The sequence below is a fragment of the Stenella coeruleoalba genome, assembly GCF_951394435.1.
Source record: "Stenella coeruleoalba genome assembly, chromosome: 11".
In the NCBI taxonomy this organism is placed as follows: Eukaryota; Metazoa; Chordata; class Mammalia; order Artiodactyla; family Delphinidae; genus Stenella; species Stenella coeruleoalba.
Genome location: NC_137157.1, coordinates 5,637,036 through 5,662,805, shown reverse-complemented (window position 1 = coordinate 5,662,805; position 25,770 = coordinate 5,637,036). Strand labels below are relative to the sequence as shown.

General features: G+C 56.0%; 1 protein-coding gene across 5 annotated transcripts in view; it reads right to left on the bottom strand.

Moving 5' to 3' along the window:
- Window positions 1-10,733: 10,733 nt before the first annotated feature.
- SULT4A1 (sulfotransferase family 4A member 1) overlaps window positions 10,734-25,770 on the bottom strand; it is a gene marked incomplete at its 5' end in the record, with an annotated part of 31,448 nt that continues 16,411 nt past the window's right edge. The window contains 7 exons of one of the 5 annotated variants that reach the window (XR_013830548.1): window positions 10,734-11,698; window positions 13,207-13,340; window positions 14,806-14,944; window positions 17,368-17,462; window positions 21,436-21,562; window positions 22,759-22,839; window positions 24,114-24,244. Coding sequence is in view for 4 of the 5 variants with exons in the window: in XM_079937418.1 (XP_079793544.1) it covers window positions 14,102-14,944; window positions 17,368-17,462; window positions 21,436-21,562; window positions 22,759-22,839; window positions 24,114-24,244 (1,277 nt within the window). Of the gene's footprint in view, window positions 11,699-12,549; window positions 14,945-17,367; window positions 17,463-21,435; window positions 21,563-22,758; window positions 22,840-24,113; window positions 24,245-25,770 lie in introns of those variants that run through there. The other 4 variants (XM_079937420.1, XM_079937418.1, XM_079937419.1 and 1 more) reach the window with 4 other exon arrangements.

The window sequence follows — 25,770 nt, the reverse complement described above, 5'->3', positions numbered from 1 at the left end:
TAGGACGCTGTTGCCCGAGCGACGATGGCGCTCGCTGATTGGAGAACAAGTTTCCACACCTGGCAAGGAGCGGAGCTCCTATTGGTCAAGTCGACTACGGAATTGGGGGGGCGGAGGGGTGAGCCCAAGCCTGCCGGTGGCTCCGCCCCCTCAGAAGAAACTTCCGCCGGAAATCCTTTCCCCCGGGCGCGGGAACTCGGTCGGAGTTCTGGTGGCCCGCGTTGTAGAAGCGTGTTTCTGTTAACGTGGCCTTCGCGCGAGCTGTCGGACAGGTCTCACAGAACCAATTCGAGCCGCGTGGCCACACAGGAGCCAGTCCCTTGCTGCGAAGCAGACTCCTCACTTGTAAAAACCGAGCTTACCCACTCAGGACCTGGTATCAGGATGAAGGGAGGAATGTATCTAAAGCCGCAACCGCGTGCTACGCCCTTTCTACATGTTAGCACTTAGGGCGATTGTGATCGTTGCATTAATTGGTGTGTCTGATTGTGTCCTGCTGGCCTCCTCCAGGAGACCTGGTGAAGGCAGGACAAGGTTGCTCTGCCAACCCCTGTATCCGCAGCCTGCTCGGGGCCACACGTAGATAGTTAAGTAGATAGTCATCAGGTAAGCCAATTCTTACCCACACTCGCAGGCTGAGTGGAAGCTCAGGAAGTCATTTCGATAATAATAGTGGCAATGACAGTAGTTGTCGCTGGCCCTTCAGGAGCACGTCCCTTATCAGGCACCCAGCTAAGTACTTTACATGTCATTTAATCTTTTATCTTCGTAACAGCCCTATGAAGTAGGTACTATAGTTATTCCCGTTTTACAGATAGGAAACTGAGGCACAGAGAGGGTCCAAGGACACAGCTAGTCAACGGCAGACCAGGATTAGAACCCAGGCAGGCTAGGTCCCACGTCCTGCTCTTCATCACCGTCATACCACTCACGGTGGGAGAGAAGCAGTGGCCCAGAGGCTCAGCCTTGCCGAGGAATCCCCACCACTCGTTTCTGTCAGCAGGTAAGTTACAGGGTGGCCTGCTGAGTGCCCCGGAGAAAGATGTTTTATGGTCCCTCTTGGCAGTCTGACTGTCCGTCACTGGTAAGCGAGTTTTCCTACTCACCAAGAGAGTAAATTCATGTCCTCTCTCTCCTTAGACCTCCTGCACTGAGTGAATGACCTCACCTCAGTTCCCACTGAGAAAACCAGTCCATAAGAAGGGAACAGATGGGACTTCCCTGGTGGTCCAGTGGTGACCAGGGGGCACAGTCACCTCAGGGGGCACGGGTTCAATCCCTGGTCAGCAAACTAAGATCCCACATGCCTCACAGTGTGGCCAGAAAAATAGAAGAGGAAGGGAACACATGGTTGCCTCACAACTGCTTTGACGCCCATCTCTTCTGTTCTTGTTCCAAAAGGTGAAGGGTTGCTTTTCACAGAGGCTACTTCCGCCCCTTGCGTCCTAAACCCCATCACCATTTGCCATCTCTTGGACTTCACTGCTTAGGTCAGCAGTTCTCCAAGTGTGGTCTGGGAACCCCTGGGTGTCCTGAGACCCTTTCAGAGAGTCCATAATTGTTAAAACTATCTTCATAGTAAGATGTTACTTGCATTTACAGTCTTATTTTCTCGTAAGTGTACAGTAGGGTTTTCCAGAAGCTACATGATGTGTGACATTGCAACAGATTGAATGCGAAAGAAGATAGGAGAATCCAGCCGTCTTCTGTTAAGACAGATTTTAAAGAGATTTGTAAAAATATAAACTGCCTTTCTTTTCACTAATTCTTTTTGTTTTGGAAAACATAATTGTTCATTAGAATGTGAATATGTGATGGGTTTATTGTTATTTTAAATGAATTAGTGAACAAGTATTTAAATTTTTTTATCAGTTTCACTATCTAGTATGGTAAATAGTGATAGATGTAACTCACAACAAAGCAGAAGCTTTGGGGGACCCTCAGTACTTTTCAGGAGTGTAAATGAATCCTGAGGCGTGGTCCTGAGACCAAAAGGGCTTAGGCTAGGAGTCCCTAACCCCCGGTAGGGAACCAGGCTGCACAGCAGGGCGGGACCATCTAGTTGCAGGAAAACAAGCCCAGGGCTCCCACTGATTCTGCATTATGGTGAGTCGTATAATGATTTCCTTATATATTACAATGTAATAATAACAGAAATAGAGTGCACAATAAATGTAATGCACTTGAATCATCTGGAAACCATCTGCCCCTTTCCCCACCCTGGTCCATGGAAAAGTTGTCTTTCACGAAACCAGTCCCTGGTGCCAAAAAGTATGGGGACTGGTGGGTTAAGTTATTCCCTCTCTGTCATAATAGCCAACAATCTCATTCATTCATTCATTCTCTGTGTTTCTATCTATCTTTTCTTCCCTCCTTCCCTGTTGAAACATGTTCTGGTGTCCCACATCTTTAACAAAAAAAGATTCTTTTCTAGTTTCCACCCCATTTCTCTTCGCCCCTTTAACCCACTTCTCAGTAGGGTCATGTACACATGCTGTCTCTCTTTCAGTTGCTGTTAACTCTTGATCAGTCTTAACAGAGGCATGGCTCTATTACTCCCTGACACCTGGTCAATTTTCATAAATATTTCTATACTTGACTTTACCTTACTTGACCTCTTAGTAGCACTCAACGCAGTTAATCACTCCTTCCTACCTGAAACTCACTCTGATCAGCTCCGATAACATCACGTGGTCCTGGGCCTCATCCTGAATCACCAGCTACTCCACTCTCAGGCCCCACTGGTAATTTTCCTCCTCTGTATGGCCTTTGGACATTAGGGTCCCTCTGACTCCGACCTAGGTGGTCCTCTTATACTTATTGCCAGCCTTGACCCCCTCCACTGGTATGTATCGAAGGCTACCTGGACTTCAGCCATCCACACAGCCCTTGATCTGCCAACCTCCCTCACTCTGACCCATTTCAATAAATGGTACCACTCGATCCCTTAATGATCATTGCTTCCTCCCTCACGTCTAGTGCTGCAGCCACTCTTGTCGTCCTAACGCCAGAATTACCTACTCACATAACACCAGGACAGTTGTTTAAAAAAAAACAAAAAACATTCTGTGGCTATTTGTTTGTAATCTCCAGGATTATCTCACGGTGATGTTTTTAGTTGCGGCATGCCTGCAGGATCTAGTTCCCCGACTAGGGATCGAACCTGGGCCCCCTGCATTGGGAGCGTGGAGTCTTAACCCACTGGACCACCAGGAAGTCCCTCACTGTATCTATTTTTTAAGTTCACTTTAGAAGGCCTATTTAAAATAACACCTAACACATCCAACACCAAAAAATGTAATGATAGGACATTAGGAATTTACTAAGTCTGTGTTAAATGTCTCTCCTTCTCTCCAATTCCATCAGGTGTCCTCTTGTTCAAATCCAGTAATAGTTGAGGTGATTTGTTGTTCAAAATAAAGTTAACTGAGATAAGCTGCTACATTAGAGTCTTTGTAAAGATTCTAGTTTTTAGTAACACTCTTTTCCGAGGGAAAATTGTAGGGGGAAAATGCTAATAGTTGGCTGTGTGAGCAAACATGGGACTTAATAAATGTCTTTTGAACGGATCTGAACTCAACAGTAAAGCATAAGTGGTGTATGATTGGGTCAACATAGCCTAGAATTGGCTCAAAATCCTTGAAACTCAGAATCCTTGCTTATTTCCTTGAAGAGAAGGATGATTTTTTCCATGTATTTAAACATCTGATTAAATCAGTCTGTTATGAGGTTTTGTCCTAGGACTCTTTTATTCTTTCTTTCTTTCTTTCTTTCTTTTTTCTTCCTTCCTTCCTTCCTTTTTTCCTTCTTTCCTTTCCCCCTTCCTTCCTTCCTTCCTCCCTCCCTCCCCCCCTCCCTCCCTCCCTCCCTTCCTTCCTTCCTTCCTTTTTCTTTCATCTTCACTCCAAAGTGTTTACTTGTTTATTGTCCCAGTAAAAGCCCATAAAGTCTATTAGATTAGGTTTGCTCTCTGATCAAACAGACCAGAGTTCTATAATGTGACAGTGGCTCCAAGGAGGATGCTGTGGGAGATAGTTTTCCTCCTTGGCCACACCTCCCAAAGAACACTCCCTTAGATGCCCTGAAGTGGGTCTGCTTCCAGCAGGGCTGAACCCATTACCTTGTCCAAGATACCCTGCAGTACCACGGAAACCAGAAACACTGCGCAAGAAATTGTTTCAGCCTCGACTACACAACCCATTGTAGGAACCTGCTGCTCAAAACCTTTGAGGATAATCTGGAGAAGCAAACCATGGAAAGATGAGGGAAATACTTTTACGCCTGCGGCAGCCAGCAAACAACTCACTCCCTCAGTGACTACGAAGAAACTCGGGATCATGGCGAGCTGTGTCTGCTCTGTGGGTTCTGAGTACTCATGGCTACATTTTCACCACCATTCAGTACACCTAGGAGACAAGGCTATAAGATCAAGCCTGTAATTATCTCACGGTAATCAACAATGATGTTATAAATGGAAGTTACGCTTTCGTGTGGAGAAATAAGCAGCAGGAACTGATTAACCCCTCAGACGTTTCCACCTCGTCTATTCATAAAGAAGGAGGGAAGAGCCAGTGCGTGACATGGATACATAATGCATCTGAAGGGAAGCGGAGAATATCCCTGGGAAATCTGCTAGGAAGACTTCCCTGACTGCTGTGCTTCTGGTGGCCTCCTAAAATGAAGACCAGAATCTCCTGAGCAATCCTTAGGCGAAAATAAAATTAAATAAGAAGAAATGAGGTATAAGTCGCTCTTTTGGAAAAGCCACCGTGGTTATTTTTTCTCTACTAAAATAGGTCTTTCTCTCTCAGATACTTACCTTGACACGTGTCGCAGCTGCTCATTTTAGTTCAGTCAGCCAGCAACTAAATTGCAGATTTTAAACACTGTCTCTACAAATAATTGATTATCGTTTGTAAACAGGGGGCCATTTTTGTGCCTATTTTAGGATCGTCCGTGGAGAGACCACACAGGCTAGGAGTAGCAGCTCCCCCTTCATGTGCCAATAAATGAGGAAGCTCTTCATTTCCCTTCACAGTTACTGGTTGTCTCCGTTCTTGAAAACAGGAATCAAAATCCACTTGTCTTACCCCTGAGCAAGATTCCATAGTGTAGAACACTGGCGTTTAGAATTTTAGTGAATCCTGCCCTGCCCTCGGGATATTTTATTGCAGCAATCTGAGAAGAACGGCCCGCCCTCTGGAACAAAGCAGCAGTTAGAAAATAACAATTTCATGTTTCATACACCTGGGCAACTAGCAAACCCTTGACAATCACAAGTAGTTCTCTTTGCTGAGAGCCAGGATCTTGCAACAGCTTGTAAATAGTGCTGTTTAGCATTTAATTTGCCTTTAGTTAGGTAACAAGCATTTATTGATTACCTGATAGGATTGGAGCTCTGTGCTAAGCACAGGATGGGGACAGAGTGATGAATGAGGCACAGTCTCTGCTTATGGTCTACTTGGGGCTGAAAACACACACTTTGGAAAGGAAACTTGAAAACAAGTACAAAATGTTTTCTTAACAAACGTAAACCAATACCCTATTATAGGGAATTATTACTCTTTCGGAATTCAAGGCTCTAACTCCCGGCATACTCCATTCTAGGCAGAAAGGTACTTGCTGTCACATCTTGTCTCACAGCGAGAGTGGGGACACCCCAGTCACTCATTCCCTGGGCTAAGGAAGGTTCTGGCCTTCTCCTCCTCTGGAGACCCCCAAGTGTGGTAGGGACCCAGGAGAGAGGTAGCCACCAGCCCCTGAAAATCAGTCTGTCTGCCACAATTGGCAACCCTCCTGACGTCTTTGGTAAAAATGGAAACCTGGGTACCTACAGGACGGCAGCGTCAGTGAGCTAAGTTAATTCACGACGGCCTCCTGGAGACTGTTTTGAGCCCAGCTTGCGGCAGGTGGTGGACGTGAATCGGCCAACACCTAGAAATAGCAGGGAAGGCTTTCCAGGAGGGCAAAATGGTCCAGCCGAGTTGGGGAAAAGCACGTGAGGTGTGTAGGAGTGAGCTGTGTGGCCGGACCAGAGAGGGCCCACGTGGTGAGTCACAGACGATGTGCTTGCCGTTGAGATGACCAGGGAAGGCTGAATTCAACGGATGGTGGGACCATTCAGACCACCAACACGTCACTGACGGTCTCTTCTGAGCTAACTTCTCGGCACCAAGGAAAGTGAAAGAGACACGGCCGTAGCCTCAAGAAGCAGATGGTCGCAGGGCCGGGGTCTGTTATGAGAGACACAGGAGTGGGCATGGGAAGGAGACTTCAGGGGCTTCTTGGAGTAGACCTTGCCCGTGCTGAGCTTCAACCTTAAATCACCATAATCCGGGCTGAGCTGGGGACGGCAATCCAGGCAGAGGGCAGAGCCTGAGGGCGGCACAGAGGCCCAGCCAGCCAGTGGTTCTTGAGCAGAGTTAGATGGGCTCCAAGCTACCAGCTGTATTTGAGTAAGAAGGACTTTCTGGAAATCACATGCACTATGGATTGTAAAGGGGGGAAATGAGAGACAGCAGAAATAGGTGGGGGAGATTTTAACCAATTCACTTAAGTTTTTCGAGGATGCAAAAGATTGGAGAAGAGAGAGTCTTGTTGGCCTTGGGAGTCTTTCCTTCTGCAGAGATGGCCTTGCTCGTGATATTTTAAGACTTCTCTTCCCAGCTGGTGCCCAACACCACGGATACATGTAAAGATGACAACTTTAAAGAGGGGGGAATGCATTTTCTGGTTGATTTTTTTATATTTTAAACACACTTAGCATTCTCTGGTGTTTAAAGAATGCTTTTAATAGAGCACAGATTCCTTCCATCAGCGGTGAGGGGACAGATTTAAGGACTGCAGCTCAGACATCGGGTGCCAACTGGCTTACAGGGATCCGAGTGTGAGAATCAGATTGTCATTTGATGTGTAGATCTGGCAAAGGCTCAGCACGCCTTGGCGATGGCTGTGTGGGCCCAAGCTGTGTGACAGGTGCTTCTGTAACAAATTCTCTTTGCCCTCGCTGGCAAAGTCCATCACTGGCTAAAAATTCACGGTCTCCCCCATTGGTCAGCTCCTCTCGGGTTGAATTGATAAGACAGTTTGACCACTGAAGAGCCACAGCATGTTTGAGCTGCGTGGGTTTTCAAGACACCTGATACGAGACCTCCTCATTGCGCGATGAAAAGGGACCTCCCCCTTGGTCCCACCACTGGTGGCAGAGCTGGGTTAGAACCGGTTGCCCGACTCATTTTAGTGCATCCTATTTCTTCCCACCGGGCATGCCCGTCTCTGGCCCCTGCCCTACCCACATCCCACCTGCTGCAGACTCAGCTCTCACCCTAGTTTTTACATCTAGCAGTCTTCCTGCTGTCCGTGCAGTCACCTCTCCTTGCTCGGCATCCTCTGTACCATTCCTTTTGTTCCCGATTGGTGAGGGGGCAGGGCACCAGCCTAGTTCTTGCCTGGGAGGTTACGGCCCCCAAGGGCAGGACCAAGAACAGTGCATAGAAGGGACAGGGCAGATGGTTTTCAGAAAAAACAAAACCCACTCCAAGAATGAAAGATTCCACTCACTCGTTAGGCGCTAACTATATGCCAAATTCCGACGCAGGGAAAGACTGACACAGCACGGTCCTGCTTTCAGGGTGTCACTGTCCACGTGGGGAGACAAGCGCAGGGCAGTGAGGCGGGCAGGATGAGAGGAAGGCAGGGGACGCCTGGGAGCGGAGGGGAGCATTCACCAGGTGAAGGCAGGGCTGGGCGTCTCAGGCGAGGGAGGCCAGAGACGGGGGCAGTCCCGGGCTTGGGTGGGGGTCTGCACAAGTGGCCGGAAAGGACTGCCAGCAGTGGAATGGCTGTCCCAGGAGGTGGTGAGCTTGACGGGGACGGATGTCCAGGAATGTCAGAGGGCATCCCTCAGCTGGGTGAGGCTGGACCATCTGGCCAACGTACCATCCCAGTCTGAAAACACTCATTCTACAGTGAAGGGCGGAAGATGATGCTGCACAGGTAGGGCGGAGGGCCAAATCCTAGGGGAGGACGGCATCCGCGGCCCAGAGTCCTCGGGGACACCCAAGGACTCCCTCCACCCGCTACCAACTGCAGTCACTCTGCTCAGAAAGGTGGTAAAACTGTCCCTCACGTGGGACCTCCCGGGACAGGGACTGTGCACCTCGCCTGTATCCATAGGGCTGAGGGCCACATCCGGAGTGAGGGACCTCACCGTGGACCGAGGAGGTCGGCTGTCACCGGCGACTTGGCCACTAGGGGGTGCTCACCAGCAGTGCCAGGCACAGACCATCAATTCTGCGAATTTTATTCATGCTTTCAAAGCCACTGAGCTCATGTAACGACCATCCCGCGAGGTAAGCAGGATGAAGCTAACCTCCGTTACGTAAATTATGACACCGGATCAGAGAAATTAAGTGGCCTACATGCTTAGGTGGGAGGGCCACCAAATCTGAGCCAGGAAGGCCCTCCTGGGCCTTTCAGACAAAGAAACTGGGTGAGTGGGGGAAGGGTGACATGTCCCGAATGGCACAGTGTCAGGGCCAGGCTGGCACAGTGTCAGGGCCAGGCGGAGGGCACAGGGGTGATCCCAGCTGGTGAGGGGCTGTGGCTGAATCCGGCTGTTAGTAAAGCCCTGTGCTGGTGCCCCAGATACTTTCTGGGATCTTTTGGGTCTGTGAAGTCAAAAGGCCAGGCCACCAGGGACTCACTGGAGGCCCCTGACGTGCAGGAACCCTGAGGGGTGTCTGTAACATCAGCCCTCTGCCCAGGCCTGTCTCCTCTCCATCTGTCCAGACGTTCCTCACCTCACGGCCCCTCAAATCCCATCCGGATGCTACCCATGGGTCATTCCACTCTCCAAACTGGCGCTACTCGTGGGCTCCACGGCACCTTCTGCCTTGAATCATTTCGCCCCTGACTTTGCTCCGTGTGCACGAGGTAGGAGCCGGTTCCCAGCACACATGGCCCGAGAACGCTTAGAGCCAGCTAAGAGTTGAAAATGCAAACCAGGTAGCATTCCTTCAGTTAAGCCCTCTTGTGCCTTCATTTCTTTGTACAAAATCCAACCCTCACGACCTGCGAGGACTTCCGTGAGCTGACTCCTGGCCTCCCTCCAAACACCGCCCAGTCTCTGGGCACTGCCCAACACACTCCCCCTGCCCTGCCCCTCCCCCAGGCGGCCCCAAGCCTGAGTCTCTCATGTCCTCCTGGTCTCTGCTCAAGCAGCATCTCTGCACTGGGCTTCCCCGGGTCCTTCAGGAGCACACTGGTCCCTTACAGCCTGCTTGAGCCTGTACTCACCCATGGTTTCGTGACGTCATCTCCCCACGAGAGCATGAACGCCATGCAGGCCGGGGCCCTCTGCCACTTCACTGCATCCCCAGTGCCTCTAGCAGGGCCCCGTGCAGCGCAGGTGCTCAAGTGTGTACTCAGTGAATCCATAGGATGTGGTGAAACATCAACTAGGCAGGGCCAGAGTGGACATTCACTAAATAGCACCATGACTGTACGGCACTGCCCTGCTTCTTGATCCAAGGGCTCTGCTTTATTTTAGGTGATTTGTAAGTGATCTGGGAGCAGACCCCCTGGGACATAGCAGACTGGAATATTCCTTTAACTAACCTGGGGCCCGGGGGTCTAGGGTCATCCCAGGTACCAAAATAAATTCCGGGATTTCACCTGAGACCTAAAGGAACTCGTCCATTTGAAAATAAACATGACTTTTCAGAAAGCCGAAGCTTTATTCAGTACAATGTTCTGGACTTTCCTTCCACAAGGAATCGGTTAGACGGACTCTGGAATTCACAGGGGCGAAGTGCAATCAGCCGGGTTGGTCTCTATACCACCGTCCACCTTGTTGAAAGTGGGCCCTTCCAAGACAGAGACTGAGACCCCTGGACCCCCAGGTGCACCAAAACCTCTCCCATGCTTTTCTCCTTTCTCCCCCACCCTTCCTTTCACTTCAGCTTTTAAAAGATACCAAAGGCGAAGGGACAAACAGTGAGGGAAATTCAACCCTTGGAACGTTGAGCCTTGAGTGACCCAGCCCAACACGGGCCCAAGCCCCTCTGAGCCCCAGCGACGGAGGTCAGCGGGACTCACTCTCGTTGCCCTGAAGCGCTGAGGGGACCACGCAGGGCCCCCGTCTCCACCTGTCAGCACAAGCTGGACACAAGGCATGGGACGTGTCTTTATTAAAGATGCAAGCAAGCACAGAAGTATCATGTGTGGAGCTCAGTAATATCCATACAGTACTAGAAATAGAAAAATAGAAAAGAAATTTCACAGAAAGCTGCGTCTCTCGCAGATACACAGAAAAGGTGCAGCTAAGCGCACCGCGAGACGCCGAGTACCACCTGCCCTACTGCAGCTGCTCTCCTTAGCCAGTAACAAAGCGCACGTCCACACTTTCCAAAGACACCATGCACAACAGACCCCTCGCGCGCGGTGGCGACCCCTCCGGCCACCACTCCGGGAACTTCCCAGCCAGACAGACAGCCGGGACGGCCCCGTCCCACCGCGGCGGCAGCGTGCGTACAAACTGGCCACTGGCCCTGCTCTCACTGGCTGCCCTTCCATCACTCCTCCGGGCTAACGTGGGCCAGTTAACGAAGCGAGTGGCGGGGCAGTAAAGACCGCACCTCCCCTCCCTCAGACACAGCACCGAAGGCGACATCGCCAGCCCCGTCTGGGTGAGACAGGGCGCTACGCTCGCACATTGGGTCTCTGGGGCGCAGAGTTGCAGGCCCAGATGGAATAAATGGTATGTAAAGACCCAGTAGTTCTAGAATTTACCATCAATCATCTGTTTGCCAACATAAGCAGGTTTCTGCTTTGGGGAACGAAAGTAAGACTGCGGAACGAAAAGTCAGGTTCCGAGTGGACTCAGTGTCTCTGTGGCAGGCTCTCCAGTCACCGCATCGCGCGCCCGTCCCGCTGGGTCCTCTGCATCAGCCTCGGAGCCACTGGCCGGGGGTCGCTGGCAGGAGGGCATCCTCTCTGAAAACGCCCCAGTGAACAGTTCCTGCTGTATCCCGGGGCGACTACTGAGAACTGAACACCACCAGCAGAAACAAGGTCCCCCCAACACCCGACTCACCCTCGGTCCTCACCAGCGTCTCACAACCAGACAAGAACCGAATGGCTGTGCCTTACGGAAGAAAACTACAAAAATAAAGAGTCAACCCTGAGATCTTCCTACCATTCGGGTGTGGCTCGCTCCTGAGTCCCTCGGAAATGAACTTTTATTTGGTTTACTGACATTTATTTAGATTTCCAGTGAAAAGCTCTATAAAATACAATAAATAATGTGGGCTGTAAAAGGTAGACATTCTAGCTGCATATGTTACAGACAGGATACGTATGGTCCAGGTCATCAGAACCGCAATCTTTGTAATCAGACATGTAGACTTCAAATTCCAAAGGTGAGACAGCTGCTCTGGATCGGAAATAACCCCACTTCCTCCATTTCTCCGCCGTGTCTTACGCTGCTTCCAGAGTTTGTCCAGCGGGTAACAAATGAGTGCAAACGGGACTCTGAGCTATTAGTGTCTGGGTACTGTGAGCATGCAAGTTTGCTGTTGCTGTTATTATAAGTAAAAGTCGAACATGAGGTCACACTTTCCCATCTTCTGTTTATACACCAAATCAAACTTCTCGTTCATGGAGACAGTGAAGATGTCCTTCCACAGCCCGACTCTTCCTAGAACACAAACGAGCAGAATGTGCTGAATTCACTTGCTGTCAGGCCAGCTACCAAACCACAGGAAATGGATCTGGAAGGTTCCAGATCTATTCCCGGACCCCTCTGAACCTGGCCTATTGGGGCAGGATGGGCCATGTGGACTACAGACCAGCTGAACCCTCTTCCCTGAGTGTGGTCATCCCGACGTGCTTTCCGCCCAGCACCACAAGTGTGCAGAGCTGCGGGCCTTGCCCATCCACCACTGAATCCCCAGCCAGGCACAAAGCGGGTGGGTCACAACACCCCAGAGGACAGACAGTGTCTGTGGGACAGATCTGCGGCTCCGGGCACCACGTGGATCTGGGTCCTCGTGACACCACTACTCACTCACGGCTCAACAGCTCCACCAAGGCAGGATTTGCTTCTGGAGAATTTTAAAAGGAAAAAAAAAATCATCCAAAAAGGTGGAACATTTTATGGTGAGCAGGAAGCCTCCTGACCAGGTCAAGGGTGAAGATTTCGAGAAGCCTGCTCGTGCATCGTCAGGGAGGAATTTAAAGGGAGAAAAAGTCGGAGCTCCCAACTCAACATCAAAAGGAGCCCCGGGCCCCCGGCCACTCCATCGCAGCCACAGCTCAGCGAGGCTTGGTCAGAAAATGAGACCTCCGGGCTGCCCTGGTGGCGCAGTGGTTGAGAGTCCGCCTGCCGATGCAGGGGACGCGGGTTCGTGCCCCGGTCCGGGAGGATCCCGCCTGCCGCGGAGCGGCTGGGCCTGTGAGCCACGGCCGCTGAGCCTGCGCGTCCGGAGCCTGTGCTCCGCAACGGGAGAGGCCACAACAGTGAGAGGCCCGCCTACCGCAAAAAAAACGAAAAAAAAAAAAAGGAAAATGAGCCCCCCTCCTGGCAGAGGTGAGGGAGCCTGGAGAGTGCAGACTGAGGCACAGGCCTACCCATCCCTTTATGAAGGGAAGAGAGAGCCCAAAATGATGAAAACTGCTGAACCCACTTTCCTTAACTACAAAATCTTCAGTTGTTCTGGTCACATATGAATGGCGACTGTGAAGATGTCACAAGTGGGGGTCCCGCCCTCCCACCTACAGGAGCTGTGAACGCATCACCCGGAGAGCTGGGGCTGTGCTTTTATATAGCTGCCTCGGGGGACTGAAATGCCCATTTAGAATTCCATTCACCGTCAGCATCTCTGAGATCAGAGCTCTGACCGTCTCCAGCAAACATCCTTCGTTAGCTCTGTTATTAACAGTCGTCCTTGTCCTCACAGGACCTCACATATGAAACTGCAACCCTGCAAATGCTGTGCTAACAGACCCAAAGTGGCAAGGATTTTCTCTTCGGTGATGAAAAATTATATGTCAGTGTTGGAGAGGAAAAAACTGTGCTTGCTACCCTCTAATGATACCTAAGGGACAAAACTAGAAGCTTCTAGACCAGTCACACCATAAATATATTTTTCCATGATTATTTTTCTCAGCTGAGGCAGCTGAGAGCTCATCAAAGGAGTCACCCACCTGGTTTAGGATTTGGAATCAAGACAGTGCAATTTATGCTGTGATATGAATCAAATCTAAGCAATGCAGCTGGCTACTCAAGCCCCTGCATTCTCACCAACGCAAGGAGGTCTTCTGAGCAAAGAGGCAATATGCTAAAAGAAAACAAAATCAAAGAACTGAAATAAAGCAAAACCAAGGTAAACGATGATAAAGCAAACACATCGGAAGGAGCATATGGGCACGCAGTATGTTCTCGACACTTCTTAACCACACAAATGAACCGAAAGGGGGATTCTGGAGAAGGTCACACCCAAGGATAACAAAACACAGTGAAAGCAAAATAAAAAAGAGCAAATAAATTTTAAATAATAAACATTTGTGACGATGCAGCCAGGAACGAAACGGCAGGGTGAGGCGGCTTGTTAGTGTCTTCTTGGAGAACGGCCCACCTGCCTTTACAGGAAGGCGCTCGCCCCCTGACCTTCAGAACAGCCCCGGGAGCCAAGCGGGTTGGCAGCCCCGACCCGCCCTCCTTAGAGGAAGGACAAAAGGCCAGAGAAGCTCAAAGGCGTGGCCCGAGCTTGGCCAGGCCAGGCCGCAGCCCAGCTCTTCTCTCCGCTCCAGGCAGCTGCCTGCAGAGTCCGGCGTCGTTTCCGGGCCCTCCTCTCGGCACTGGCACCACCCGAGGGAGCTGGGAACCGGCCTCGGGTCCACAGCACCGAGTCAGGCGCGACTCTTGCTGAAGGGGTGCTCATAGGCCTGGGCCGGCACCCAGCAGTGCCGGGGAGTTTAATGCCCGAGCTCTCCACAGTCGAGCAGCCTCAAATACCACAAGCCCTGAAGGCACGGAGAGCAACCCAAGTGGGTCCGGGGAGGATTCCTGCCTGCAACACCTGCCTCACCTCTAACTGCTTCACGCGCAAGACACAGCTCTCGCACCAGGAGGGAGCGCCAGCCTCTGTGACGCCGAGGCCTGCACCTCCAGCTCGCGCGCGCACGCGCGCTCTCTCTCTCTCTCTCTCTCTCTCACACACACACACACCAAACACACACCACATACACACGCATGCGCACGCACGCACACCACACACCCCTCCCCCGACGGGGCTGCTCCTCCCAGGCTGCTAGTTCCCCGGGGGATGGAGGGAAACGGCCCTTCCGAACACGGACTCTGCACCCTCTTCCCTCGACTCCCACGGGCCAGCTGGAGCTCAAGGAGGCCACGTGCACGCACTGCGCTTCTAAACGTCACAGCCCCCAACCCATCCCCAGGGTCTGCCCTGTGGGGCATCTGGGAAGGCGCCCGCCTGAAACACCTCTTGCCCACAGAGCCTGAGACATCCCGGCAGCCACACCCGCAAACTCCGGCACGGCGTGCGGGGTGACAAGGCCAACTCCAGCGGGGACCTCCAGGGAGCCTCAGCAACACTTCGTGGGTTACCTTCCGGCCCCTCGAAGAACACAGGGCTCCGGAGAAGTGAGGCTCAGGGCAGCGGAACCCTGACATGGGGGGACTGTGGTCCAGAAAGCGCGAGGACACCGGCAGGAAGGGGAACGAGGCCCCCGGGGCCCCAGGCAGAGGCAGAGAGAAGGAGGGTGGGACAGGCGGGCGCGTACCCCGGCCCACAGGCAGGGCCTCGGCGTTGCAGCACTGGTCCACCAGCTGGTGGCAGTGCTCGATCAGGGACTCCAGCTGGGCCTTGTCACACGACACCCCCAGGAACCGGGCCAGCTGCTCCACCATCGTCACCAGGTCCTGGAAGACAAGAGCAGAGCGCGGGAGCCTGTCGGAGGTGGCGCCTTTACAGAACACGACTTCGGGGACTGTATCCACAGCCTTACTTAGGCCTCGAGACAAGCCTGAAACCGGCCTCGTCTGGAAATAAAATCCGGGTTAAGAAACTGCCCAAGGGCACTCAGCTCTCAAGTGGCAGACCTGGAATTCAAAGCCAGGTCCCAGGGAGGCAGACGTGAGGTCCTGACACAGCTGCGGTCATTCTAAGCAGCAGCAGGAAGGAAAAGCACTTCGGAGCTGCGCCAGGAGCAAGAGCAGCTCGCTCTCTCCCACCCGCCCCTCCCCGCCCCGCCCCGCCCCGCCATCGGCTGGGATCTCGACTGGCACTCGGGAGAACTGGGAGACCCCGGGACCCCAGACAGGCCTCAGGGCCGGCCCACCCCACCGGACAGGCGGAGCTGGCTTGGTGTGAAGCAAGATTCAGCTCTACTTGACTCACTGACATAAAGCCACCTCTGGGCCCCAACGCCGCACCATTCCTGAGAGCGGAGCATTACGGGTGCAGCCCAGCAGCCTCCGGAGGGGCCCCGCCCACCTGCTCGCTCTGGCCCACGTCCCTCTGGGCAGACACCCAGACCCGCACCCCGACCTGCAGGGCCTGACAGCCGGGACCACGCTGGCTTCCATGCTGTTCCTTCAGCCTGTCAGGCAGGTTCTTTCTGGAACTTTAGTTTGCTGTGTCCTGTCTGGAATGTTCATCTCCAGGTGTCCACATGGGTCACTCCCTCACTTCTTTCAGGTCTCTGTCCCCATCAGTGCCGCTTTTCCTGACCTGCACCTAAACCTGCCACCGCCCCTCCCCAGCACTTCCCTTTTCTGCTTTATTTTTCAGCATTTTTCATCATCCAGTGCATTTCACTGTTTGTGTTTGGGGGGGGGCGGGAGGAAGAGGCAGGGAGGCTGTGAAAACGCAGGCCACAGTGACACCGACCTGGACCAGGGAAACGGGGGCAGAACTAGGGAGAAACAGTCAGATAAGAGAGACGTTTTGAAGGTAGAGCCAACAGGATTTGGAAAATGAAGGCCAGGTGTGAGAGAGGGAGAAGTCAAGGATGAGTCCAGACTTCTGCGTGAGCAGCGAGGACGGAGCCGCTGCCCTGGATGCAGACGGGTGAAACTGCGGAGGACCCGAGGGGACACCTCCGGAGTTTGGTTTGGAGACGTTAAGTCTGCGATCTGCACCACACACCCTGGCAGAAAGGTGCAGTGGGTGGACGGAGATGAGCCTGGAGAGGGTCCAAATCGGACCTGGGGGCCCGAGGCCCGCCTGAGGCCCAGGGGAGGGAGTGTGGATGGCGGAGACCAGAGCTGAGGTCTGGGGGCAGAGGCAGGGCTGCTGCCATGGAGGAGTCAAGGGGAGCGTCCAGGGATGCGGGGACGCAGGACCAAGCGTGACCGACTGCCTGTTGCCTGCTGCTAGGAGGGCGGGACCGTGGGACCCAGACACATGGGGGTCGTGGTGACCTTGACAGAGTAGCCTGGGGACTACTGCCTGGAGGCAGTGTGGCTGCCTGGAGGGGCTCAGGAGCAGAGACAAGTCTGAGGTCCCTCGGCAAAGAGGAGCTGAGGAAAGGGAAGGACGTTGCGGGGAGGAGGGCTGGGCTGGGGGAGGTTCGCACTGTCGCCCTGAGAAAGGAGGGGCATCAGCACTTCTGCACGGGCAGCGGCAGGGTTCAGACCCGGCAGGGGGCAGCGGGGTTCCGCACGACGGTGCTGACACCGAGGCGGGACGGGACGTGCCGGCCCCCCTTCCAGACCTCGCTTTCCCGAGGGCACAGGAGAGGTCCTGCCTCGCTGCCCCAGCACCACCGCCCAGCCTGGCACATGCACTCAACCACCACCTAGTGCCCGTCGCCCTCTGTGCCGGGCACTCAAGAACTCGTCACAGGAATGGATTCACAGGTACACCCGCCGGGGTTCTCAGCACTTTGAGAATTGCCACCCTAAGGCAAACAGGCTGGGACGAGAAATTCGGACTCTGCCATCTCAGCCCTTTGCCCCAAGCTGGTCACCTACGGAGAGGGTGCTGGGTGGCAGCAGGGTGAGTCCGGCTATCACTCCACTGCTGTTGAAGCAGAAAAACAATAAATGGGCCTCTCGAAAGCACCGCATGCCACCAGCCCAGAAGCTGTGCTCGGCCAGGGGCCAGGGCAGGGCACAGGCCTGGGGGGCCAGCACCGGCTAGAGGCGCAGCACTGCTCAGCGGGACCCTGGGCCCTCCTGGAACTCCTGAGTCCAGCTGTCACCCCTGATGCCCGGGGCCTTGGCGCTGCAGGCCCCGCCCACCCGCCCGCACTGGGGGCGGCGGCTGTGAGACTGAGGGCAGGGCCGGCAGCTGCCTCCCGTGGCGCTCACCCCCGTGGCACCACCGCTACGGCACTCACCCGGTGCATGTCTTCGTACTTGAGGAAAAGCACGTTCGAGTCCATACGGTGCTCCCAGAACTCCTGCACGTGCTCAAACCAGGAGCCGTAGCCCACTGTGGAGACAAGGGGACAGGTGACCAGTCACAGGGAGGGAGCGGGCATGTGTGAGGCGGCCTTGCTCCCCTCCTTCCCTGCCAGAAGGCTCCCCTCCTCTGCCCAGTAGCTATGTTTCAGGAAGCCCTGGGCTCCTCCAGCAGCCCCCCAGATGAGCCACGTGCCCTGGCCTCCTGCCCAAGCTCGGCCCCTGCCTCCCGGATGCCTAGAAGCCCCGACCCTTCCGTGGAAGTCTCTGTTCTCCGGGGGTACTGACGGTACCCGGCACCCACGAGTTCCTCTAACAAGGGGTGACCAGGAAGAGAATGACGCCCAGAGGAAGTGGGACACAGGACCCGTGAGTTTTGCTGTCGGGGCTAGGATGGGATGCGGGAGGCTCCAGACAGAGCTGCGAATGGGGCTCGCCAGGCAAACGCGTCACAGCCAGAATCCTGGAACCAGGCAGAACCAGGAAGGCGCGGGGATGAAGGCGGGCAGCGGGCCCCGTCCTGGCACATGAGGTTGGGCCGGACGGGACGACAGGTCACACCCACACCCCAGCCCTCGCATTTCCCACGCTCCTTAGGGCCTTGGTGTGGGGTTGAGGTCACACAGGCAGAGACAGATCAGTGTGGCCCAGCTGCTTCACAACATTTTTCATAAAAACGATTGATTCTCACTGCCGATTCACACTGGTGTGCCCATCGCTGTGAGGACATCTCCCGAGGGGGCTTCCACATTAATCAGAGGAAGGTCTCGGCTGAAGAACATGGGGGCCCCTGGGCCTGCTGGGCATCGGGAAGCAGGTCCGGCTACATAACAGGGGCCAGTCAGGGGTGGTGGCCCTGCTGCCTGTGTCCTCACTCGCCCGAGCGCCCGTCCAGCTCGCAAGCACTGGGCCCTGCAGTGGAGCTCCCGGCCTGGCGGCAAAGCCCCAAGGAGACTGGCACGGCGACATGGAGTGACCGGCACTGGGAGGGAGGCCCCGTGGACACGGGCAGGCCTCGAAGGATCAGTGAGGGCTGGGCAGGCAGCGGAGGGGAAGAGGCAGCAGGGGAAACGGCGCACAGAGGCAAGGCCTGCAAATGGGCCTTAAAGACATAAGAAGTGGCCGCGGGGGCCCGCGGAGCGGGTCAGAAGCAGCTGGCAAGGTCAGAGGGCGGAGGGCAAAGGACAAGGGCTCGGGACAGAAGCAGCCGGCCCCTCATCACCTCGCTGGCCGTGAGACCCGGCGGGCCCTGAGCCTTTCTGCCGCCCCCCCAGGGCTGCCGCGGCGCGGAGAGCCCTGCGTACGGGAGGGCCTGCAGGGGCAGCGCCTGTGCGTCCTCCTCTCTGGTGGAAGGTTCCACGGGGTGGGACGGGCAAGGCGCCAGCGAGGGTCCTACTTGTAGCACTGAGGCCCCTGGGTGGCAGGGCCGCTCCCGCCCCCGCACAGGCACACCTCAAGGTGCTGACAACCTCTCACACCTACACGCGTGACCGAGGCTGGGAAAACGGGTGGCCCAACGCCTGGGTCCCAGGCAGCGCGACCCGACGTCAGCCTGCCATCCCGCCAGCAGGTGGCAGCACAGCAGCAGCCTGGGCCCCGCAGCCCCACGAGAGGTCCCGAGGGATGGAGGCGCAGGTCAGGGGCGGGCCCTGGGGACCAGGTCAGAGCAGAAGGCCCTCTTCGGGCCAACTAGGCGCCCCTCCAATACTTCATGTGGAACGAAGCGGGGGAGCTCTGGAAGGGGAGGGGTAAGGGGACGGAAATGAACCAACACAGGGCAGGCTTCAGCCAAAGGCCTTGCTGGGCGAATCCTGGCCCTCTCTGGGCCCCGGTGCTCCCACGGCAGAGTTCTAGCTGCGGGGCCCTGGACTCCAGGCCTGGCACATCCCCGCTCCGTGCACGCACAGGGCAGGACATAACAGCCAGGCCGGCCTTCCCGCTTTACAGGACAAGGGCGAGTCCAGAGAAGGAAGGGACCTGCGCAGCTCACGGACAGGCTGATGACCTCGGGGCCCCGAGCGGAGTCTCCCAAGTCTGGGCCCACAGCTGGCACGCAGACCAGGTGAGCCGCGCCCCGGGGCCGAGCAGTCCATTGGGCGTGGACACGGACGTAAGAAAACGCCACTCCTTCCCAGAGAACACTCACAGATAGACGGCCAGGGCTGCTGGGGACGGGGACGGGGGAGGCTGGACGGGCGGTGACTCGGGGACCGCGAGGACGTGAGGACAGGGTCGCTCGCACGGGGACAGGGGTGACAGGACAGTGGTCACACACAGGGACTCCTCCACCCTGCTCCTGTCCCCCAGGCACATGGCTCCAGGGCCCCCCAGCCCTGCAGTGCGCAGGTCACGACCCCCAACACAGGGCTCGGGCAGCGTGTCCTCGCCCTGTTAGCGAACAGCATCATTTCACTGCCCCTTCCGCACTTCATTCTTCAAGTTCTTCAGAACCTCGGACAGAGAAGGCAAGCCTCCTCGAGAGCCGGAATTGGGTGGGAGCAGAGAGTGAACAGGACTGGGGAGGATCAGTACATGGGCGCAGAGGCCTTGGCGGGACCACAGCCAGCGTGTGCAGCCTTGAACTTCAGTGCCGGGCAGTGCTGTGACCTTCACAGCGCGGAGAGGCCTGTACTAGGCAACCTGTAACGGCTCTGGCCCGGGCAGGAGGCTTTCAGCCCTGCACCGCAGGGCAGTCTGCACTTGGGGGACACTGCTATCTACGACAGTGTCCCCATGCAAGTGACTGCTTCTACAAAGGCAGGGATGCAAGGTAGGCCTCAGAAATATGGCTTTGGGAACCACAGGAGTGGCTTGCTCCAAATGCCTGGCAGACCCCGAGGGGCCTGAGCCAGGCGGTGGGTGGGCTGGGGGGAAGGGAGGCTGGACAGAGGCCTTCAGCAGGTGCCAGGGGCCTTAGGGTACAGCCGCTGGGGCCACCGACGCCTGTCCCCTCGCACCGCCCCCCCCCCCCAGTCCCAGCTGAAGCAAAGACTCAAGGGCAGGGAAGAGAGGGCCTCCAGGCGGTGCGGGCGGCGCACCAAGGAGGACCTGGTCTTCAGCCAGGCTCGGGAGGCAGCTCCAGTCGGGCCACCCATTTAAATTTGGGGCGCTGTACTCCTGGACCGCCATTATGCACCCTACCCCACCCCGTCCCATGACCTCACCGCAGAACCCCTGACTGGGTTGGACAACAAATGGACCGCGAGGCTGAGGGTTACTTGAGCGCATCTGTACACTCCTCAGGTGCAGAGGAGTCTGGGTGCCGGTTTAATCAACAGGTACGTAAGACCCCTTTCAAAACCCTCCTGGGCGCAAACTCTAAACAGAAGGTGCCCAGAGAAGCCAGGGTTGGCGATGGGGGAGCCACCTGGGGGGTGCGGGGAACAGAACCGTAGTGAGGAGCTGCCAGCCCCACTGCCAAGGGGACGGCTCCCTCCCTGGCCCACTGCCTGGCCCACTCCGCCCCGGGGAGGGGAGACGTGGAAGGGCCCCGGCTCGCTCGGCCCAGCTCGCCCCTCTCCCCTGGGAACAGGCATCCTGCCCAGAACACTGCCTTCCCCCTCCCCCAAAGTGCACCCCGCCTGTCACACGGGCCTGGGGCTGGGGGCCAAGCCTGACCCGCAAGTCCAGCTAAAGGCCCACAGGGCTCTCACATGAAGCCACAGCCTCCACTCTGGCCTCAGGCACCGGTAACAGTGGTATCTGGGCCACTGTTTTCACTGCTCGGAATCTAGGCAGGAAGAGGGATGCTTCTAATCGGGAAACTTCTCAGAACCCCAAGGATGTGGCGAGAGAGAAGGGCTTCAGCGTTGGACACCCACTCTGTCTGGCACTAGCTCGACCTCGGACAAGCTTCCTGACAGCCCTCAGCCCCAGCTCCTCTGCCCGCCAGCGGGGAAGCAGGCCAAGCCCGCGGTTACTGTAGAACTGGGGGCACCGCGAAGGACACGCGGGTGCTCGGCGAGCAGTGAGCACCCCCGCCGTAACATCACGCAGACACTTACACTTGTCGTTCATGAACCTCCGGCAGAACTCCTGGAATGTGCCTCGGTAGCTCATGGTCCGCAGGGAGCGGTGGAACTGGTAATAGGACACCACCAGGTCCTTGGGGTTCCGGGCCATGTATATGACCTGCAAGAGGGAGTGGCGGGGGGGACAGAGGGACGGACGAGGTCAGTCTGCGATCCTCCGTCCCAGGCAGGCCGCCCTGTGCAGGTTCCACTGACCTACAACCCACTCTTTTGACCCCGTTTCCAACAGCAAAGTCAGCCCCTCGTGCACCAAGGCCAAACGCTTTTTCTCTATCATTCCGTCTCAGCAGAGATGCACTCGTGTCCACGCAATAGCATCAGCTAGGACAGCTACTTGAGTGTTTTAGTATATTTCTGTTCTCTAGCGCTCCTTTTTTTTTTTAATCGAGGTATAGTTGCTGTACAACATTATATAAGTTACAGGTGCACAATATAGTGATTCACAACTTTTAAAGGTTATATTCATTCCATTTACAGTTATTATAAAATATTGGCTATACTCCCCAAGTTGTACAATATATCCTTGTAGCTTATTTTATACATAATAGTTTGTATTTCTTAATCCCCTACCGCTATCCTGCCCCTCCCCGCTTCCCTCTCCCCACCGGTAACCACTAGTTTGTTCTCTGTATCTGTGAGTCTGCTGCTTTTTTTATTATACTCACTAGTTTGTTGTATTTTTTTAGATTCCACATAAAAGTGGTGTCAAACAGTATTTGTCTATCCCTCTCTGACTTGGCATAATGCTCTCAAGTCCATCCATGTTGCTGCAGATGGCAACATTTGTTCCTTCTCATGGCTGAGTAATATTCCATCGTCTACATAACCCACACTTCTGTATCCATTCATCCGCTGATGAATACTCAGGCTGCTTCCGTGTCTTGGCTACTGTAAGCAGTGCTGCTGTGAACACTGGGGTGTCTCTAGCGCTGCTTTAAAATCAGCGGAAGACAGAAAACTTACAGCCCTGACCCTGGTGATGAGAATTATAGGCCTCATACGTCTAATGCAGTTGAGAAAAAAGGAAAAAAATCAGAGACAGTGAAAGCAGCCATGAGTCCTCAGGCCGTCGATGGGCAGAGGCTGGGCTCTGGCTGGTCAAGTTCAGCTGTGAGGAAAAGCGAAAGTGAGAGGCATGGATCAAGTGCTAGAGACGCGGGGCCCAGGACAGCCTCTCCAGCGCTCTTAGCACACCGAGGTTGTCTGGGAACTTGGGCCTGTGGCAGACCACCGTTTGGACTGGCACGTGGGCCTCTGGTTCCGGGAGCAGCGGGGCGCGGCGGGGCGCGGAGTTACCTTGGAGTCGCCGCTGTGGAGGTCTGAGGGCAGGAAGCGGTAAGGGAGGTGGCTTTTGATGAGGCGGGGGGACGTCAGCTCCTGCAGCAGGGCAGAGGGGAGGCGCTCAGAGGACACGCGCCCTTTCTCTGGGGCCCAGGCGGACAGGGCCACAGACGAGTCAGGACCGGCACCACCTGCACCCCGAACAACCTTCTCACCTGAGACAGGACCCCCCAGCCCTGCCCAGGCGGGACCCTGGGGGCAGACACGGGCCGACGCGGTCCCCGTCCTCGGCCCCCTGGCCTGAGTCACAGTGTATCGTCAGGGGTCTGCTCAGAGGACGTGGGCCGCGATGGCAGCCCGGAGCGGTCGCGGAGAGGGGGCCCCACAGTCAGCCTCAGCGCAGAACTCCTGCAGCTCCTGGACCGGACCGGTCCCTCCCTCGGCCAGCACTCCGCTCCCAGGCCGTGACTCAGACGCGCCCCCCGCTCCCCAAGAGGCCCGGTCCCGTCCCACTTTGCTCCCGTCTGGCGTGGTCACCCTTCAACCACTAGGACTCTCGGTTTTCCTGTCCTGGGGGCTCCCTCACTGGGATCTCAGCTCTGTGAGGGCTGTGACATCACGGTCAGTTCAGTCCTCGGCGGGACCCCAAAGCCAAGAGCAGGGCAGCCCGCGGCAGGGGCCCACGCAGCTCTACTGGAAGGCTCAGCGCTGGGTCAACACGGGCTGCAGCACCGTGGCGGGCACAGGGGCGGGAGGGGCTGGACGCAGGTGGGCCAACGCTGGAGGCTGGGGTGCAGAGACCGGCTTATGCGGGACAATGACCCGGCGGTGGGGGGCATTCTCAGAGCTTATTTCAGGCTGCTCGTCTAATGGGAGAAGGGACAGGCGGGCCACGCAGGAAATGAGGCCTGAACGAAGAGGTGGCAGAGGGGAGGATGGAGAGAAAAAACTCCAGATCTGTCTGAGGAGTAGAAAGGATGGGACTTGGGAATATGTTTTTTTCACTCCTGACACCAAATGTTCGATGCAAACACACCCCACCCAGCCCCCTCAACAGATGGGATGAGCCACAGCGGGAGGCCCCTCACCCCTACACTCCCCCCCATCTCCCCTACTCCTGGCATCTGCCTCCTTTCCCCCTCCAAGCCACCCACGTCACCCACTGGTTCAGTTCCAGGGTCACTGCCACCGGCTCAGGCCCATCAGTCTTCCCCCCTCCCACCAGCTACCTGGGGGTCCCGGGAGCTCACTGCTCTCCCTCCGCCCACGAGGCCCCCAGGAACCCCTCAGGAGCACCCGTCACTCAGGGTGCAACCGTGGAAAGGCCCCAAGTGGGCCGTGTGGGCTGCTGCCACCCGCCCAGAGCCCACCTTGATGATGTCCAGGCCCGGCTGCGGGTACTCCAGGACCGGGAGCTGCTCGTCGATGTTCATCAAGCCGATCTCATCAGGGTCGGCCCCCTGGCTCACCAAATAGACCACCTCCTGCAGCAGGCTGGTGCCTGGAGGGAGAGAAGCCCAGTGAGGGGCGCCCAGAGGAAGCCCAAGGGCCAGCCCCACTCTTGGGTCAGCGCCTGCCACCCAGAAAAAGGGCTGAAGGGCCGCAGAGCTGGGGGGCGTGCAGCGTCCCAGGAGTGCCTCGAGTCTAGTGGAAGAACACCGGCCTAGGCGTGAGACCTTGGCCCGAATGCCACCTCTCGGGGTGACCGCGGGTGAGCCAGGTTTTCTGAGCTCCTGTTTTCTTGGCACTAAACGCAGGCAGGAGATTTCTCAAGGCTGTTGTGAGGAGTGAACAGGACACACAGTACCTGCCTCCCCAGGGCTCGAGGACTGTCATGAACGGACGATTCTCAGTCCTGGGTTTCCAGAAGCTGAATTTTCGTTTACCCAGGAGTGATGAAGGTCCAGGGGAATGACTCGCCAGCCAATAATGATTTACAATGAAAACTATGTCTGCTGGTTCCTGCTAAAGTGAAACATAGCTATGCCCTGTGACCGGAGAAATGTACAAGACAACACCGACAGGCACGTACCGGAACGACCCTGCAGCGTTACTCAGAAGAGCAAACCTTGGAAACATCGGTCAGCAGCAGAATGAATGAATAAGCCAGGATACGGGACACTAGGCAGCAGTGGAAGCCAGACAGCAAAGGGCGTCTGCTGTGTGGTTCTGCACGTCCCCTTTCCTGTGGGTTCCGGAATGGGGACGTAAGCTGCAGCGACAGAGGTGAGGACAGCGCTTCTCCGGGGGAAGCTTATCGACTCAAAGAGGACATGAAGGAGTTTCTGGGGTGCCGGGACGGCTCTTTACCTTGGTCTGGTGGCAGTTACATGGAAGTATGCACACACAAGGTATAATTCAATCCAAAGGAAACACCACCTGTCTGCCCAGCGCTGTGGTCAGCAGAACCTGCTCCCCGAGAAAGACAGAGGGGGCCCAGCCAGCATGGAGATGGGACAGCTCAGCCCAGGGATACCCCAGACCCTCAAAGACGGAGAGAGGCCCTCCAGGGAACAGGTGCGCTCGTGTGTGTCGAGGGCGCCTCCCCCACTCGTGGGGCCGCAGCTGCAGCCCTGCCCGCCAACTCCTTCCTCTCAGACCACCCCACGGGCTGTCCCAGCAATGCGGCTTGGACAGGTCCCCCATCCAGACACGAGGATAGCCCTTCTGTGCCTTATGAACAGCGAATTTCAGATTCAGGGTGGATGGCTCCCAGCCTAGACCCTTCTGCAGCTTCCCAGTGTCCATACACTGGAGTCCGGTGGTCCCTTCACCTGTACTCTGCACCAGCCCCCTGGGGTGCGGGTTCCCCTCCCCCGGAGGCTCCCTGCTGGCCCTCACCCTGCAGCCCGTGCACAGCGGCTTCAAGTCGTCTCCTCCAGCAAGCTGGCCTTCCCGGACCCCCACGCCCCCCATTACTCATCCTCGCCCGATGCGAATTGCTTACGACGCTCCCAATTACCACACCTACTGCAAGGCCTCACTCCAGAGGCGACAGCGCCGTCTCCCCGCCAACACCCCCGGGGC